The 13,816-nt window shown below is 37.3% G+C and overlaps 1 protein-coding gene across 2 annotated transcripts in view; it reads right to left on the reverse strand.

Moving 5' to 3' along the window:
• The window catches only part of LOC139374586 (KIAA1549-like a), a 56,262-nt gene that overhangs the window by 26,747 nt on the left and 15,699 nt on the right, over positions 1–13,816 (reverse strand). Inside the window, exons 8-14 of one of the 2 annotated variants that reach the window (XM_071115603.1) lie at positions 12,473–12,532; positions 11,826–11,986; positions 11,185–11,356; positions 10,535–10,695; positions 10,282–10,317; positions 7,038–7,228; positions 4,165–4,292 (exon numbers count right to left, since the gene is read on the reverse strand). In XM_071115603.1, coding sequence (XP_070971704.1) covers positions 4,165–4,292; positions 7,038–7,228; positions 10,282–10,317; positions 10,535–10,695; positions 11,185–11,356; positions 11,826–11,986; positions 12,473–12,532 — 909 coding nt within the window. The remainder of the gene's footprint in view (positions 1–4,164; positions 4,293–7,037; positions 7,229–10,281; positions 10,318–10,534; positions 10,696–11,184; positions 11,357–11,825; positions 11,987–12,472; positions 12,533–13,816) is intronic. The other variant, XM_071115609.1, reaches the window with a different exon arrangement.

Consider the following 13,816-nt stretch of genomic DNA (forward strand, 5'->3'; position numbering starts at 1 on the left):
AGGTTAATATGTAAACTACGTTATAATAGGTTAATATGTAAACTACGTTATAATACGATAATATGTAAACTACGTTATAATACATTAATATGTAAACTACGTTATAATAGGTTAATATGTAAACTACGTTATAATAGGTTAATATGTAAACTACGTTATAATAGGTTAATATGTAAACTACGTTATAATACATTAATATGTAAACTACGTTATAATAGGTTAATATGTAAACTACGTTATAATACATTAATATGTAAACTACGTTATAATACGTTAATATGTAAACTACGTTATAATACGTTAATATGTAAACTACGTTATAATACGTTAATATGTAAACTACGTTATAATAGGTTAATATGTAAACTACGTTATAATACATTAATATGTAAACTACGTTATAATAGGTTAATATGTAAACTACGTTATAATACGTTAATATGTAAACTACGTTATAATAGGTTAATATGTAAACTACGTTATAATAGGTTAATATGTAAACTACGTTATAATACGATAATATGTAAACTACGTTATAATACATTAATATGTAAACTACGTTATAATAGGTTAATATGTAAACTACGTTATAATAGGTTAATATGTAAACTACGTTATAATAGGTTAATATGTAAACTACGTTATAATACATTAATATGTAAACTACGTTATAATAGGTTAATATGTAAACTACGTTATAATACATTAATATGTAAACTACGTTATAATACGTTAATATGTAAACTACGTTATAATACGTTAATATGTAAACTACGCTATAATACGTTAATATGTAAACTACGTTATAATACGTTAATATGTAAACTACGTTATAATACGTTAATATGTAAACTACGTTATAATACGTTAATATGTAAACTACGTTATAATACGTTAATATGTAAACTACGTTATAATACGTTAATATGTAAACTACGTTATAATACGTTAATATGTAAACTACGTTATAATACGTTAATATGTAAACTACGTTATAATACGTTAATATGTAAACTACGTTATAATAGGTTAATATGTAAACTACGTTATAATAGGTTAATATGTAAACTACGTTATAATAGGTTAATATGTAAACTACGTTATAATACGTTAATATGTAAACTACGTTATAATACGTTAATATGTAAACTACGTTATAATAGGTTAATATGTAAACTACGTTATAATAGGTTAATATGTAAACTACGTTATAATACATTAATATGTAAACTCCGTTATAATACATTAATATGTAAACTACGTTATAATACGTTAATATGTAAACTACGTTATAATACATTAATATGTAAACTACGTTATAATACATTAATATGTAAACTACGTTATAATAGGTTAATATGTAAACTACGTTATAATACGTTAATATGTAAACTACGTTATAATACGTTCATATGTAAACTACGTTATAATAGGTTAATATGTAAACTACGTTATAATACATTAATATGTAAACTACGTTATAATAGGTAAATATGTAAACTACGTTATAATAGGTTAATATGTAAACTACGTTATAATACATTAATATGTAAACTACGTTATAATAGGTTAATATGTAAACTACGTTATAATACATTAATATGTAAACTACGTTATAATAGGTTAATATGTAAACTACGTTATAATAGGTTAATATGTAAACTACGTTATAATACGTTAATATGTAAACTACGTTATAATACATTAATATGTCAACTACGTTATAATAGGTAAATATGTAAACTACGTTATAATAGGTTAATATGTAAACTACGTTATAATACATTAATATGTAAACTACGTTATAATAGGTTAATATGTAAACTACGTTATAATACATTAATATGTAAACTACGTTATAATAGGTTAATATGTAAACTACGTTATAATAGGTTAATATGTAAACTACGTTATAATACGTTAATATGTAAACTACGTTATAATACGTTAATATGTAAACTACGTTATAATACGTTAATATGTAAACTACGTTATAATACGTTAATATGTAAACTCCGTTATAATACATTAATATGTAAACTCCGTTATAATACATTAATATGTAAACTACGTTATAATACGTTAATATGTAAACTACGTTATAATACGTTAATATGTAAACTACGTTATAATACGTTAATATGTAAACGACGTTATAATACGTTAATATGTAAACTACGTTATAATACATTAATATGTAAACTCCGTTATAATACATTAATATGTAAACTACGTTATAATAGGTTAATATGTAAACTACGTTATAATACGTTAATATGTAAACTACATTATAATAGGTTAATATGTAAACTACGTTATAATAGGTTAATATGTAAACTACGTTATAATACATTAATATGTAAACTCCGTTATAATACATTAATATGTAAACTACGTTATAATACGTTAATATGTAAACTACGTTATAATAGGTTAATATGTAAACTACGTTATAATACATTAATATGTAAACTCCGTTATAATACATTAATATGTAAACTACGTTATAATACATTAATATGTAAACTACGTTATAATACATTAATATGTAAACTACGTTATAATACGTTAATATGTAAACTACGTTATAATACGTTAATATGTAAACTACGTTATAATACATTAATATGTAAACTCCGTTATAATACATTAATATGTAAACTACGTTATAATACGTTAATATGTAAACTACGTTATAATACGTTAATATGTAAACTACGTTATAATACGTTAATATGTAAACTACGTTATAATAGGTTAATATGTAAACTACGTTATAATAGGTTAATATGTAAACTACGTTATAATACATTAATATGTAAACTACGTTATAATAGGTTAATATGTAAACTACGTTATAATACATTAATATGTAAACTACGTTATAATAGGTTAATATGTAAACTACGTTATAATACATTAATATGTAAACTACGTTATAATACGTTAATATGTAAACTACGTTATAATACGTTAATATGTAAACTACGTTATAATACATCTCACCAATAAAATGTTGGGTAACCATTGCTAGACGGTTGAAAATGAAAGCTTTCTAGATGCCACAGTAACAATATTGACTGGACATTGTCTCAACATAATTTCTGAAATTGAGACGCTTACTGTAATGCAGTGTGTAATCTAACCTTGAGATATTAAGGCATATCAATCATCATAGACAACTTCCAAATAACAATGGAAACATTGTGTAAAAATGAAATTCTACCAGACTGTCACCTTTCATTTGATGCATCCAGTAAGGTAAATATCTGAAGTTCAAGAACAATGAGGACTTTCAGTGGCTGCCACTGCATCATCCTTTTATCATTCATCAGACCCTTCCTCACATCCCCACTCACACTGCCTGAGTGTTACAGCTACTGCAGTTAGATAGGAGGGAAATAGAAAGATGCTTGTGTGTGTGTGTGTGTGTCTGTGTGTTTCCATGGTGCATACTGTGTGTTTGTGTCTGTGTGTTTCCATGGTGCATACTGTGTGTTTGTGTCTGTGTGTTTCCATGGTGCATACTGTGTGTATGTGTCTGTGTGTTTCCATGGTGCATACTGTGTGTATGTGTCTGTGTGTTTCCATGGTGCATACTGTGTGTGTGTGTCTGTGTGTTTCCATGGTGCATACTGTGTGTTTGTGTCTGTGTGTTTCCATGGTGCATACTGTGTGTATGTGTCTGTGTGTTTCCATGGTGCATACTGTGTGTGTGTGTCTGTGTGTTTCCATGGTGCATACTGTGTGTTTGTGTCTGTGTGTTTCCATGGTGCATACTGTGTGTATGTGTCTGTGTGTTTCCATGGTGCATACTGTGTGTTTGTGTCTGTGTGTTTCCATGGTGCATACTGTGTGTTTGTGTCTGTGTGTTTCCATGGTGCATACTGTGTGTATGTGTCTGTGTGTTTCCATGGTGCATACTGTGTGTTTGTGTCTGTGTGTTTCCATGGTGCATACTGTGTGTTTGTGCATCCCTGCATATACAGTAAGTGCTTATTTTAATTTACAATTCATTAGTTCTCTCTAATGGCCGTATGGTGTATCAAGCCTGTGTGAGGACACAATATTGTGGTGGGCAGCAGTAGGGACAAGCAGCAGTAGCCGGAGTATGGCCTCTCAGCAGTACAGTAGCCGGAGTATGGCCTCTCTCCTCTCTCTCACCGTTCCTCTTGTGTAGTAGATCCTCCTTGGCGCTGTTCTGTACCGCAGGCCTCCGTACCATCGAGCTCTTGCCCGTGTTGAGTTTCCGGGATTCATTGCTTGTAACTGAGCCGTCCTCGCTTGGCAACCTGCCGCAGGTAACCATAGCAACAGAGGCAGGCAGTGGTAAGCTTTGTGCATACAGTATTATCCAAGGGTAATGCTGCTATCACACAGCCCCCTGGCCAGTTCTAACCTGTGAGATCTGACTGCAGTATGTGACAGACAGGGTTGGCAGGTTACTTATTAAACATAATCCATTGAAGTTACCATAGTTACCTGCCCAAAATGTGTAATCAGTAACAACTTCTGGATTAACCAAACTCAGTATTGTTACTTTTAGATTACAGCATTAGAAGACAACAAAAATAATCCTTTAAACGCATTTGGTGCTTCCTCATAGTGGTTTCAGACTCGATCAGGTGGAACAAAATTAAACTGCCACCTTTTTTCAATGATGAATTGGATGTCATTGAGAAAACAGAAAAGGTGTAATGTCTTTTTTCGCAAACATAATCATCTAGTTTTTCAAAAGTATCTGTAATCTGATTGCAATATTTTTTTCATGGTAACGCATCTGATTACAGTTTGTTTTTTTGCAATGGGATTACATATAACATGTCACTCACTGTTCAACCCTGGTGACAGAGACACCGATAAAGGCTGTGTTCTATCTAAAGCTATGCTTCACAACAAGGCCACAGGCTGGAACAGTGGGAGATACTATCTTAATGTCAAACTACCCTCGCCTGGTATCTTTTCAGGTGTAACCAACAGACTGACACCAGTGACTAACACAGGAGCCTGATGTTATGTCAGATAAGACAGCTAGGAACACACACACCCATTATGTCAGCTCATATCGACATTGCTCTTCAGAATGTTTGTATCAGATTATTCTTAATCCCTCATGGACAGACTACTTAAACATAATCGAGCATCTGACCAAATACGTGATTTTAGTTATGGGTTAAACAAGATTAGATTATTCTAAGGGTGTAATGCATTCAGAAATACTAAATGGAATCAGCATTCGCAATCATGAGGCTTCTATAATGAGGTACAGTTCTACTCCTGTGATACATGGTCAGACAGAGAGAGGGAAGAGAGAGAGATGGAGAGGGAGGGGGAGAGAGAGAGAACAGATTGAGGATGCATGTATTCCTGTCAACCTGAGCCCAGAGGAACACTGAATCAAACATGGCCCTGGAAGGATCTCTCCAGGCTATGTAGCTCACTCACTCCATGTTCAGTGTTCAGCCTCTGTTCACTTTACACCACTATGTCTCTCTCCATGCCCAGTGTTCAGCCTCTATTCACTTTACACCACTATGTCTCTCTCCATGCCCAGTGTTAAACCTCTATTCACTTTACACCACTATGTCTCTCTCCATGCCCAGTGTTCAGCCTCTATTCACTTTACACCACTGTGTCTCTCTCCATGCCCAGTGTTCAGCCTCTATTCACTTTACACCACTATGTCTCTCTCCATGCCCAGTGTTCAGCCTCTATTCACTTTACACCACTATGTCTCTCTCCATGCCCAGTGTTCAGCCTCTATTCACTTTACACCACTGTCTCTCTCCATGCCCAGTGTTCAGCCTCTATTCACTTTACACCACTGTCTCTCTCCATGCCCAGTGTTCAGCCTCTATTCACTTTACACCACTATGTCTCTCTCTATGCCCAGTGTTCAGCCTCTATTCACTTTACACCACTATGTCTCTCTCCATGCCCAGTGTTCAGCCTCTATTCACTTTACACCACTGTCTCTCTCCATGCCCAGTGTTCAGCCTCTATTCACTTTACACCACCATGTGTGTTTACCGCCTGCTTGTTTTACCAATTATTATTCTCAGCAGCTTTTCAAAGGCGTTTTATGCTTTAATCATCACACTGCACAGCTGTGTGTTTTGTAGCCTTTTGAAGCCTTGCTAATCCCAGTCTGAATGAGCCCTGCGGTCCATCCAAAGAGTGACTGGAATAGCAGCCGCTGCAGCAGACCTGGGTTCACATAATATTTAAAATAATACTTTATTGGTGTTTGATTGAGCTTGACTGGGTTTAAAAGGACCAATAGAATAGTTTAAAAACTGCCCCCCCCCAAAATCTGGTACTCCAGGAAGGCTAGAGCAAATACTCAAAGCATTGGAGATATTTCCAATGCTATTTGAACCCAGGTCTACACTGCAGTGCCTTCAAAACCCAATGATCATTGTAGCAGACTCGTGTCACACCTCCAGCTTGGCAGCAGTAAATATTTAAAAAACGTGGTGGGTCTAAATCAGCCGAAGATAGGGGAGATCTACTACATTTGACAGCTTTAAGACAATGACTGATGTCTTGGGCTGGGTCAATAAACAAAAAAATCAAGGCTTTGGTGGTCTGTAAATGTCTCTGTGTTAAAATTAGAATTTTAATGCGTGGGAAATTCAAAGAAAAGATGGCTCAAAACAGCAGCAAAAGCTTGGCTTTGTCTTCTAGACTAGAGGAAAGACAGCAGGCTCTATCCGTTTTGTGGCACGGCAATAACACATTCATGACTCATGTTTTGTAACAACATTTTAGCTTTCTATTGCCTTAACTGAGTGATAGACGGCTACGAATCGGGCAATTGGCAACACCCAGGCAAACTGTAAGCCAGTCAACATGAGCAGATTTAAGCAGATTCTAGGCAATCTGTCCAAGACTGTAATACTTATTGTGAATTTTCCTTGACTTAAAGTATTGGCACAAACAAATCCAAATGTGGTCTGGTAATCTATAGTAAACAGGGATCAATCTTCATAGAGATCCTATAATTTGGTTTCTATTTCAATCGGCGTTCTTCTTACCCTTTGTGGATGATATCAGCAGAAGGGGGTCTTTTAGAAGCGGTCCCATCCTGGTGCACCTTCCTGTCCAATGACAATGGGGCATCTCTCACCGGGAGGCCCAGGACCAGCGTCTCCTTGGTAACAGAGATGGTCTCCTCACCTTGCTGATGGCCCATATGCTTCTTGGCATAGTCAAATCCCTGCACAGGCTGGGATAGAGAAGGTTAGGAAAGGGTTTACGATGATATATGGTAAAGTAAAGGAGTGCTTTAAGAGAATGACATTTCATTTACAGACAAAGTAAACGAGCAGTCGGCTCAGTGAGCTCTGTTTTCTCTCAGTCAGCAAGTAAAGACAGAATGGGATTCTACTAAATGTTAAACGAAACGTCTAATGGCACTTTTAAGTTGAGATGTATTGGAGGAAAGACATGGAAAATGTCATTGGTTCATGATTTATATTTTTGTTAATGTCTGCAGGGTCTAGGCAGTTTCTTTGTATAACCAAATTACTCTAATTTCATGAAGCCTCTCAGGTGCAGGCATTATTTTTGGAAAACGAAATACATAAATACATTATATTCAATGTATTTCTACTTGAGTGCATGTGTGGATAAGAAGGGAAAATATAACTGCACACAGCTTTAATAATTAAAGAGTCTCAGTGCCATCAAGTGTATTATGACACATAGTTGCAGCACACAGCTAAATAGGAGAGAAATTGATACGCTGTACCAGGCAGATGAACCTTAAAGGCTGAGCTCAACACAGATATTTTTCACTGGCAAGAGGCAGGCCTCTCTGTCCACTTGATTCCGTTGACTTTCTAAATGGTCACCTTTCAACTGCCCAGTCTGATAAAGACATGGAGTTGGTCCAAGACTCTGCACAAGGCTACTGTGATGGATTTGACAAAGGGGCGATTCCACACCAGAAGGAGCGGAAAATATTTTTTGTATCTCAGATTGTTCTGGCAATTCTCACATAGAAACTTAATTGGAAAAAATGATAAAGAAAATCATGAGAAAGTGGTCATTTTAGGCTCTTTTCAGACCTACTGTTCTAGGGTGGTGCCTTCTGTAAGACCCTATGATCTGTGAACCGTAAATGATACCGACAACATCTTGGTGCCATTTATATTACTATACTCATTATAGTGTGTTCTAAAATATGGACTATGTCTAGATTCTTCATTTATTCAATATTACAAATATCAATATCACAAAACTACCCTTCTTGATTTAGCTTATTTCTGACATTTTGTTTGCAACAATATACTCTTCAAACAGGTCAAATTTCCAGAGTGACTCTCTGGTACTTTTAATGATTTTATACATAGATATTGACATTATAGGTCATTAACCAATCACAGCACTCCTTTAGGATTGCACATTCTGCAAGTCACAAGCAGAGGGAGTTCCCGTTTTCCATTCACTGTATTGGTGGTGTTCATAAAATAGATCATACCTTCCGAATTAGCAGAGAGCCCACTCTGGAAATGTGATGTACTTGTAGAGTATATTATTCCAAACAATATGTCTTAAAACAAGCTAAATTAATAGGGGTCATTTTGCGATATTAATATGAATATGTTTCATGTGGAATAAATTCATGTGTAATGTTTATATTTCAGAATCAAGACGTACTCCATGTTTAAGAACATAAGGAGTATAAAGGCATCAATATGTTGCCTGTATCATGCACGGTTTACAGATCATAGGGACTAACAGGAGGCATGTATAGGTCCACGTTCATCATGATAAAACAAAGAAAGAAATGGTGGTACAAATGTTAAAAACGTGTCAAAAATCCTTCCTCCGAATGAAGTTTCTACGTGAGAATTGCCAGAACAATCTGGGTTACCAAAAATATTTTCTGCTCCTTCTGGCGTGGAACCGCCCAGAAACGGATTCTGTGTTCTGACTTGAGCTCATTCAGTGTACTGATGGAGTCACGGGACAGAGGGGGACAGGTTTGACAACACCCACGCGTAAAAAAAAACGAATGGTAGAACCTCTCTGAACAACTAAATTATGATTGATATGATTTTCTCTTCATTGCACAAACTTTCAAAATGAAGACACATGATGGACTATACCACATAGTGAATTTGGAGAGCAATGAAATAGATTCACACATTTCCTGCAAAAGCACACATGCAGACTGAAGCCATGCCATTGATTTGCAGCTTGACGTTGTTGTCCCACTTTGATGGATAATTGTGTGCTGTGGGCTAGAGGTTCATGAAGCCCACTATCTACCTAGTGGGTTAGGCTCTGCTTGATATTCTGTCTTCATTCCCAGAACGTTTGAACACCAACACATTACAAACTGCAAATATGTGCAGTGGAGTAGTGGAGCCAAAGATTTCAACTCAACGCATTTACCACGTCCTTTAGCACAAGCTATTCATAAACCAAATCATTCTAAGAATATTTATCTCAGTAGTTGCGCATGCGTGCCACATCTTTGGTCAGAAAGGGAAAGACCGAACAATTGGCCTTACAGCGCCATGCGTGAATCTCCAAATTTAGCAACGCTTTAAATCATTTATGTCACATTCAAAACAACCCAGTGACATTTAATGTTTACCAACAGTTTTACAAACCTTGAAGCACTGCACTCTGAAATGTAAATACAGTAAGCAGACACTATGCTAATAGAAACAGGCCTTGTTTCTGGGAGAGAAGTCCTATCCTACTATCCTATTTGTACTAATCATGTGTATCTCTGACCTTGTCCTACAACATAAGCTGGAGCTAGTGCTCCTCGTTTCCCATCCAAAAATATGCCTTAGTACATCTGTCTCTCTGGGGGGAGTGATGATGGAATGACGTTGAGAAATAACACTAAAATCAGCCAACTTTCTCTGCTGCTGCATGAGTTGTGGAACGACGGGGTACATGATGAATCTGAAATGTTTAGGGTAGGGGATCTTGTTTATGCTCCTCCACATTATCTCTATGAATCAAAATGGCACCATATTTAATCCAGTAACAACATTACTGATGGCTTGGATTCCACCATGAAACCACTAGCTGGTATGAGATGAGACTGGATGAGAAGACGCCTGGTGGATAAGAATCATTACTATGCATTTGAAAGGCACAGGGATGTATAGAATGGCCCATTGATCATAGACGGTGAGCCCTGGTGAGACCCCTCCATCCCATTGATTTCCCCGAGGCACTGCCTACAAAGGAGGGATGTCCTCTCCCAAGCACAGCCACATGCATTTACTGACAATAACACTCAGTCAATACCTGGTGGTGATAACTGCCCTCCCTCCGATAGGACGTCTAAACAAGAAGACAATTAAAGGGACATTTAGCTGAGGATTCGATTCCAGCACATTAACCATCTGGATTCTCATTTTGCCCCCATAATGCTCATTGAGCATCCATCACCATTGGCTATAAGTAATTGAGCGAACACAAGATAAAGTGCCAAGACTTGCCCAGATGTGACATTTCTCTGAATTGCACATTAAGATGTTAAGAGATATGTAAAGTTCACCTTAGAGCGTGTTTTGAAGCTCCTGAAAGCGCCCGTCTTGAAGATGACCCTGTTCCTCTTGCACAGGATGGCGGTGACCATGACAACAACAACCATCACCAGGGCAACAGGCGTCAGCACGGCCATGATCCACAGATTGGCCGGCGGGACCTTTACCACAGCTGTCGGAAATCATGGAGATAAAATAGATACACCAGCCACCCACACCATCTATCAATATTCTGTCCTACGTCAAGTTGACTGGATGTCCTTTCAGTGGTGGACCATTATTAATACAAACGGAAAACTGAAGATTCACCCTCTGAATGGCACTCATACTGTACACTATCCATGTCTCAATAGTCTCAAGACTTAAAAATCCTTCTTTAACCTGTCTCCTCCATTTCATCTACACTGATTGAAGTGGATTTAACAAGTGATATCAATAAGGGATCATAGCTTTCACCTGGTCAGTCTATGTCATGGAAAGAGCAGGTGTTCTTAATGTTTTGTGCACTCACTGTATATGTGTTTCAGTTTGAGCAAAACAAAAATATACTGCAATTACTTGTGTGCATCCATCTGTGTGACTGACTGAAAAGTTAGTTCTATACACGTCATCTAAGATAATAATGTTACAGCTGTTTGGTAAAGATGTGGAGATAACCTACGATCTGCTTGGCGCTGGATAAAGTAGCCCAGGGTTAGAGCCATGGTTTGGGAATCCAAGGTACTGAGAGTCTTGGCTGCAGTGGTGCCAGTTATGGGGGCACCGTTCAGTTGGGCATAGTAGGTCATTTCGGCAGGATTCTTTGGCCCAGGGAGCCGACGAATACCAACCATCTAAACAAGAACAACACAAATTGGTGGATTCAGTGTTGTCATATTGCATAAAAGAGCTATTACAATAATAAGACTGATGTTATCTGAAGGGGCAAACACTTGAAAATAACAGCACTCCGGGACCACACGTGGGATTAATATGTGGAAATAATCTGATTTTATTATAGATCAAATGTTTTATGTCCATAATACATCATAACGGTTTAATCAAGGGCTGTGATTAAAGCTTGCCATAAAGAAGGGGGGTGTTAAATGGAAGAGATCAACATCCATTACATGAGCTCTCTCCCCCTCATAAAAACGGATCATCTGTGACTTTACATAAAACAATTCATCTGTGGCAAAACATAACCGAGAGAATAGAAATTCTGTGGGTCTTCAAAAAATTGTGAAACTCTGGCAAGTCAACATAAAACAGAGGTTGTTAATCGGTGAGTGAGCATGCAACCCGTGTGTGTGCCCACCTCACCTGGACGGTGTAGTCCCCAACAGTGGTGGCCCTTCTAAAGCGGCTCCCCTGGCTCCCCTGACGCCCAGCCACCAAAAACAGCTCAGCCAGCCGCTGCTCCATTAAACTAGCAAAGCTCTGATAATTCCTCTCCAGAGATGAGCTGTCAACATCCTGAATTACTGCAGAGCAGTGGAGTACAGAGAGAGAGAGAGAGAGAGAGAGAGAGAGAGAGAGAGAGAGAGAGAGAGAGAGAGAGAGAGAGAGAGTAAGAGGACAAGAGAGGAGATGAAGAGGTGGGATAGGGACAGTGGAGGACAAAGAGGTATGGTTATTCATCCCTCAATTTAAAACCTGTAAGTCCCATTATATTGTCAGGCTGACCTTGGCACACTGTGGTCTCATCATGACAGTAGCAGAAAGGTACAGGGAGAGGCTAAAGCTAATTTAGAGATCTCTCACAAAAGAAAGCCTCCTTCACACTGAGCTCTGATCCGATGTGATCTTTCAGAAGCAGATGTCCAGAATCTCTAAATAATGCAGCAATAGCATTCAGAGGGGAAAGAGGAGCTCAGATATGTTGGGGGAAAACTGTACACAACACACAGCATTAGAGCAAAGCATTAACTAACTAGCAGTTAGTGAAAATCAATGACACGTTTAATTACCTGTGATCACCCAGTAGTGCTTGGTGGCAGTGGATGTATTGAGGTTGTGGTATTCTAGTGCTGTGGAGGAAGAGGGGGGAGAGAGATGAAGACAGAGTGAACAAATACACACACACACACAGAGAGACAGAGACAGCGAGAGAGAGAGATAGAGGGTGCCAGGCTGCATGCCTGATAAATTCCACATTTTCTGTCCTATTATGTAGCTGGCTGGAGGCCAGCAGGGATGTTGCCTCTGACTTTGCAGTGGCACCTTATCCCTCATAACTCTGTTTGACACTCTGTAATCATGTACGAACGAGCCTTGAATAATAAATGGTAAAGGATTCATTTGGATCCTGAGGTAGTGTGTAAATATAAATAGAATGTTATCTGATCTTCCCTTCATGCTAAAATTACCCATTATGTGAAGTAAAACACCCAGAAGGTGATGCAAATGATTGAAGTTGAGCATGAAGTAAACTAGTCAGTCTCCTCTCTGCACAACAACAAGATACTGGATGACAGTAAATGCAAGCAGCCATAACTTCTCCTTTGTAAATGAGTTCAACATCTGATTATCAGTACTCTGCAGGTATATTGAAATCAAGACAGCATACATTTTCATGTTCAGAACACACACTCACGAAGGAGATTATTTACATTGAATTTCATTCAAATTTCAACAATCTTCAGGTTATGGAATTGAAATTGAATAAGACTGTTTGGACTAGAGGTCGACCGATTAATCGGAATGGCCGATTAATTAGGGCCGATTTCAACTATCGGAAATCTGTATTTTTGGACGCCGATTTTGCAGTCTTAGTTTTTTTTTTTTTTTTTACACCTTTATTTAACTAGGCAAGTCAGTTAAGAACACATTCTTAATTTCAATGACGGCCTAGGAATGGTGGGTTAACTACCTTGTTCAGGGGCAGAACGATAGATTTTTACCTTGTCAGCTCTGGGATTCAATCTTGCAACCTTACGGTTAACTAGTCCAACACTCTAACCACCTGCCTCTCATTGCACTCCACGAGGAGCCTACCTGTACCGCGAATGCAGTAGAAGCCAAGGTAAGTTGCTAGCTAGCATTAAACTTATCTTATAAAAAACAATCAATCAATCATAATCACGAGTTAACTGCACATGGTTGATGATATTACTAGTTTATCTAGCGTGTCCTGTGTTGCATGTAATCGATGCAACGCAGGGGGATGATTTAACAAAAGCGCATTTGCGAAAAAAGCACAATCGTGGCACGACTATCTAACCATAAACACTGATGCCTTTCTTAAAATCAATACACAGAAGTATATATTTTTAAACCTGCATATTTAGCTAAAAGAAATACAGGTTAGCAGG

The sequence above is a fragment of the Oncorhynchus clarkii genome, chromosome 2 (genome assembly GCF_045791955.1).
Source record: "Oncorhynchus clarkii lewisi isolate Uvic-CL-2024 chromosome 2, UVic_Ocla_1.0, whole genome shotgun sequence".
Classification (NCBI taxonomy): domain Eukaryota; kingdom Metazoa; phylum Chordata; class Actinopteri; order Salmoniformes; family Salmonidae; genus Oncorhynchus; species Oncorhynchus clarkii.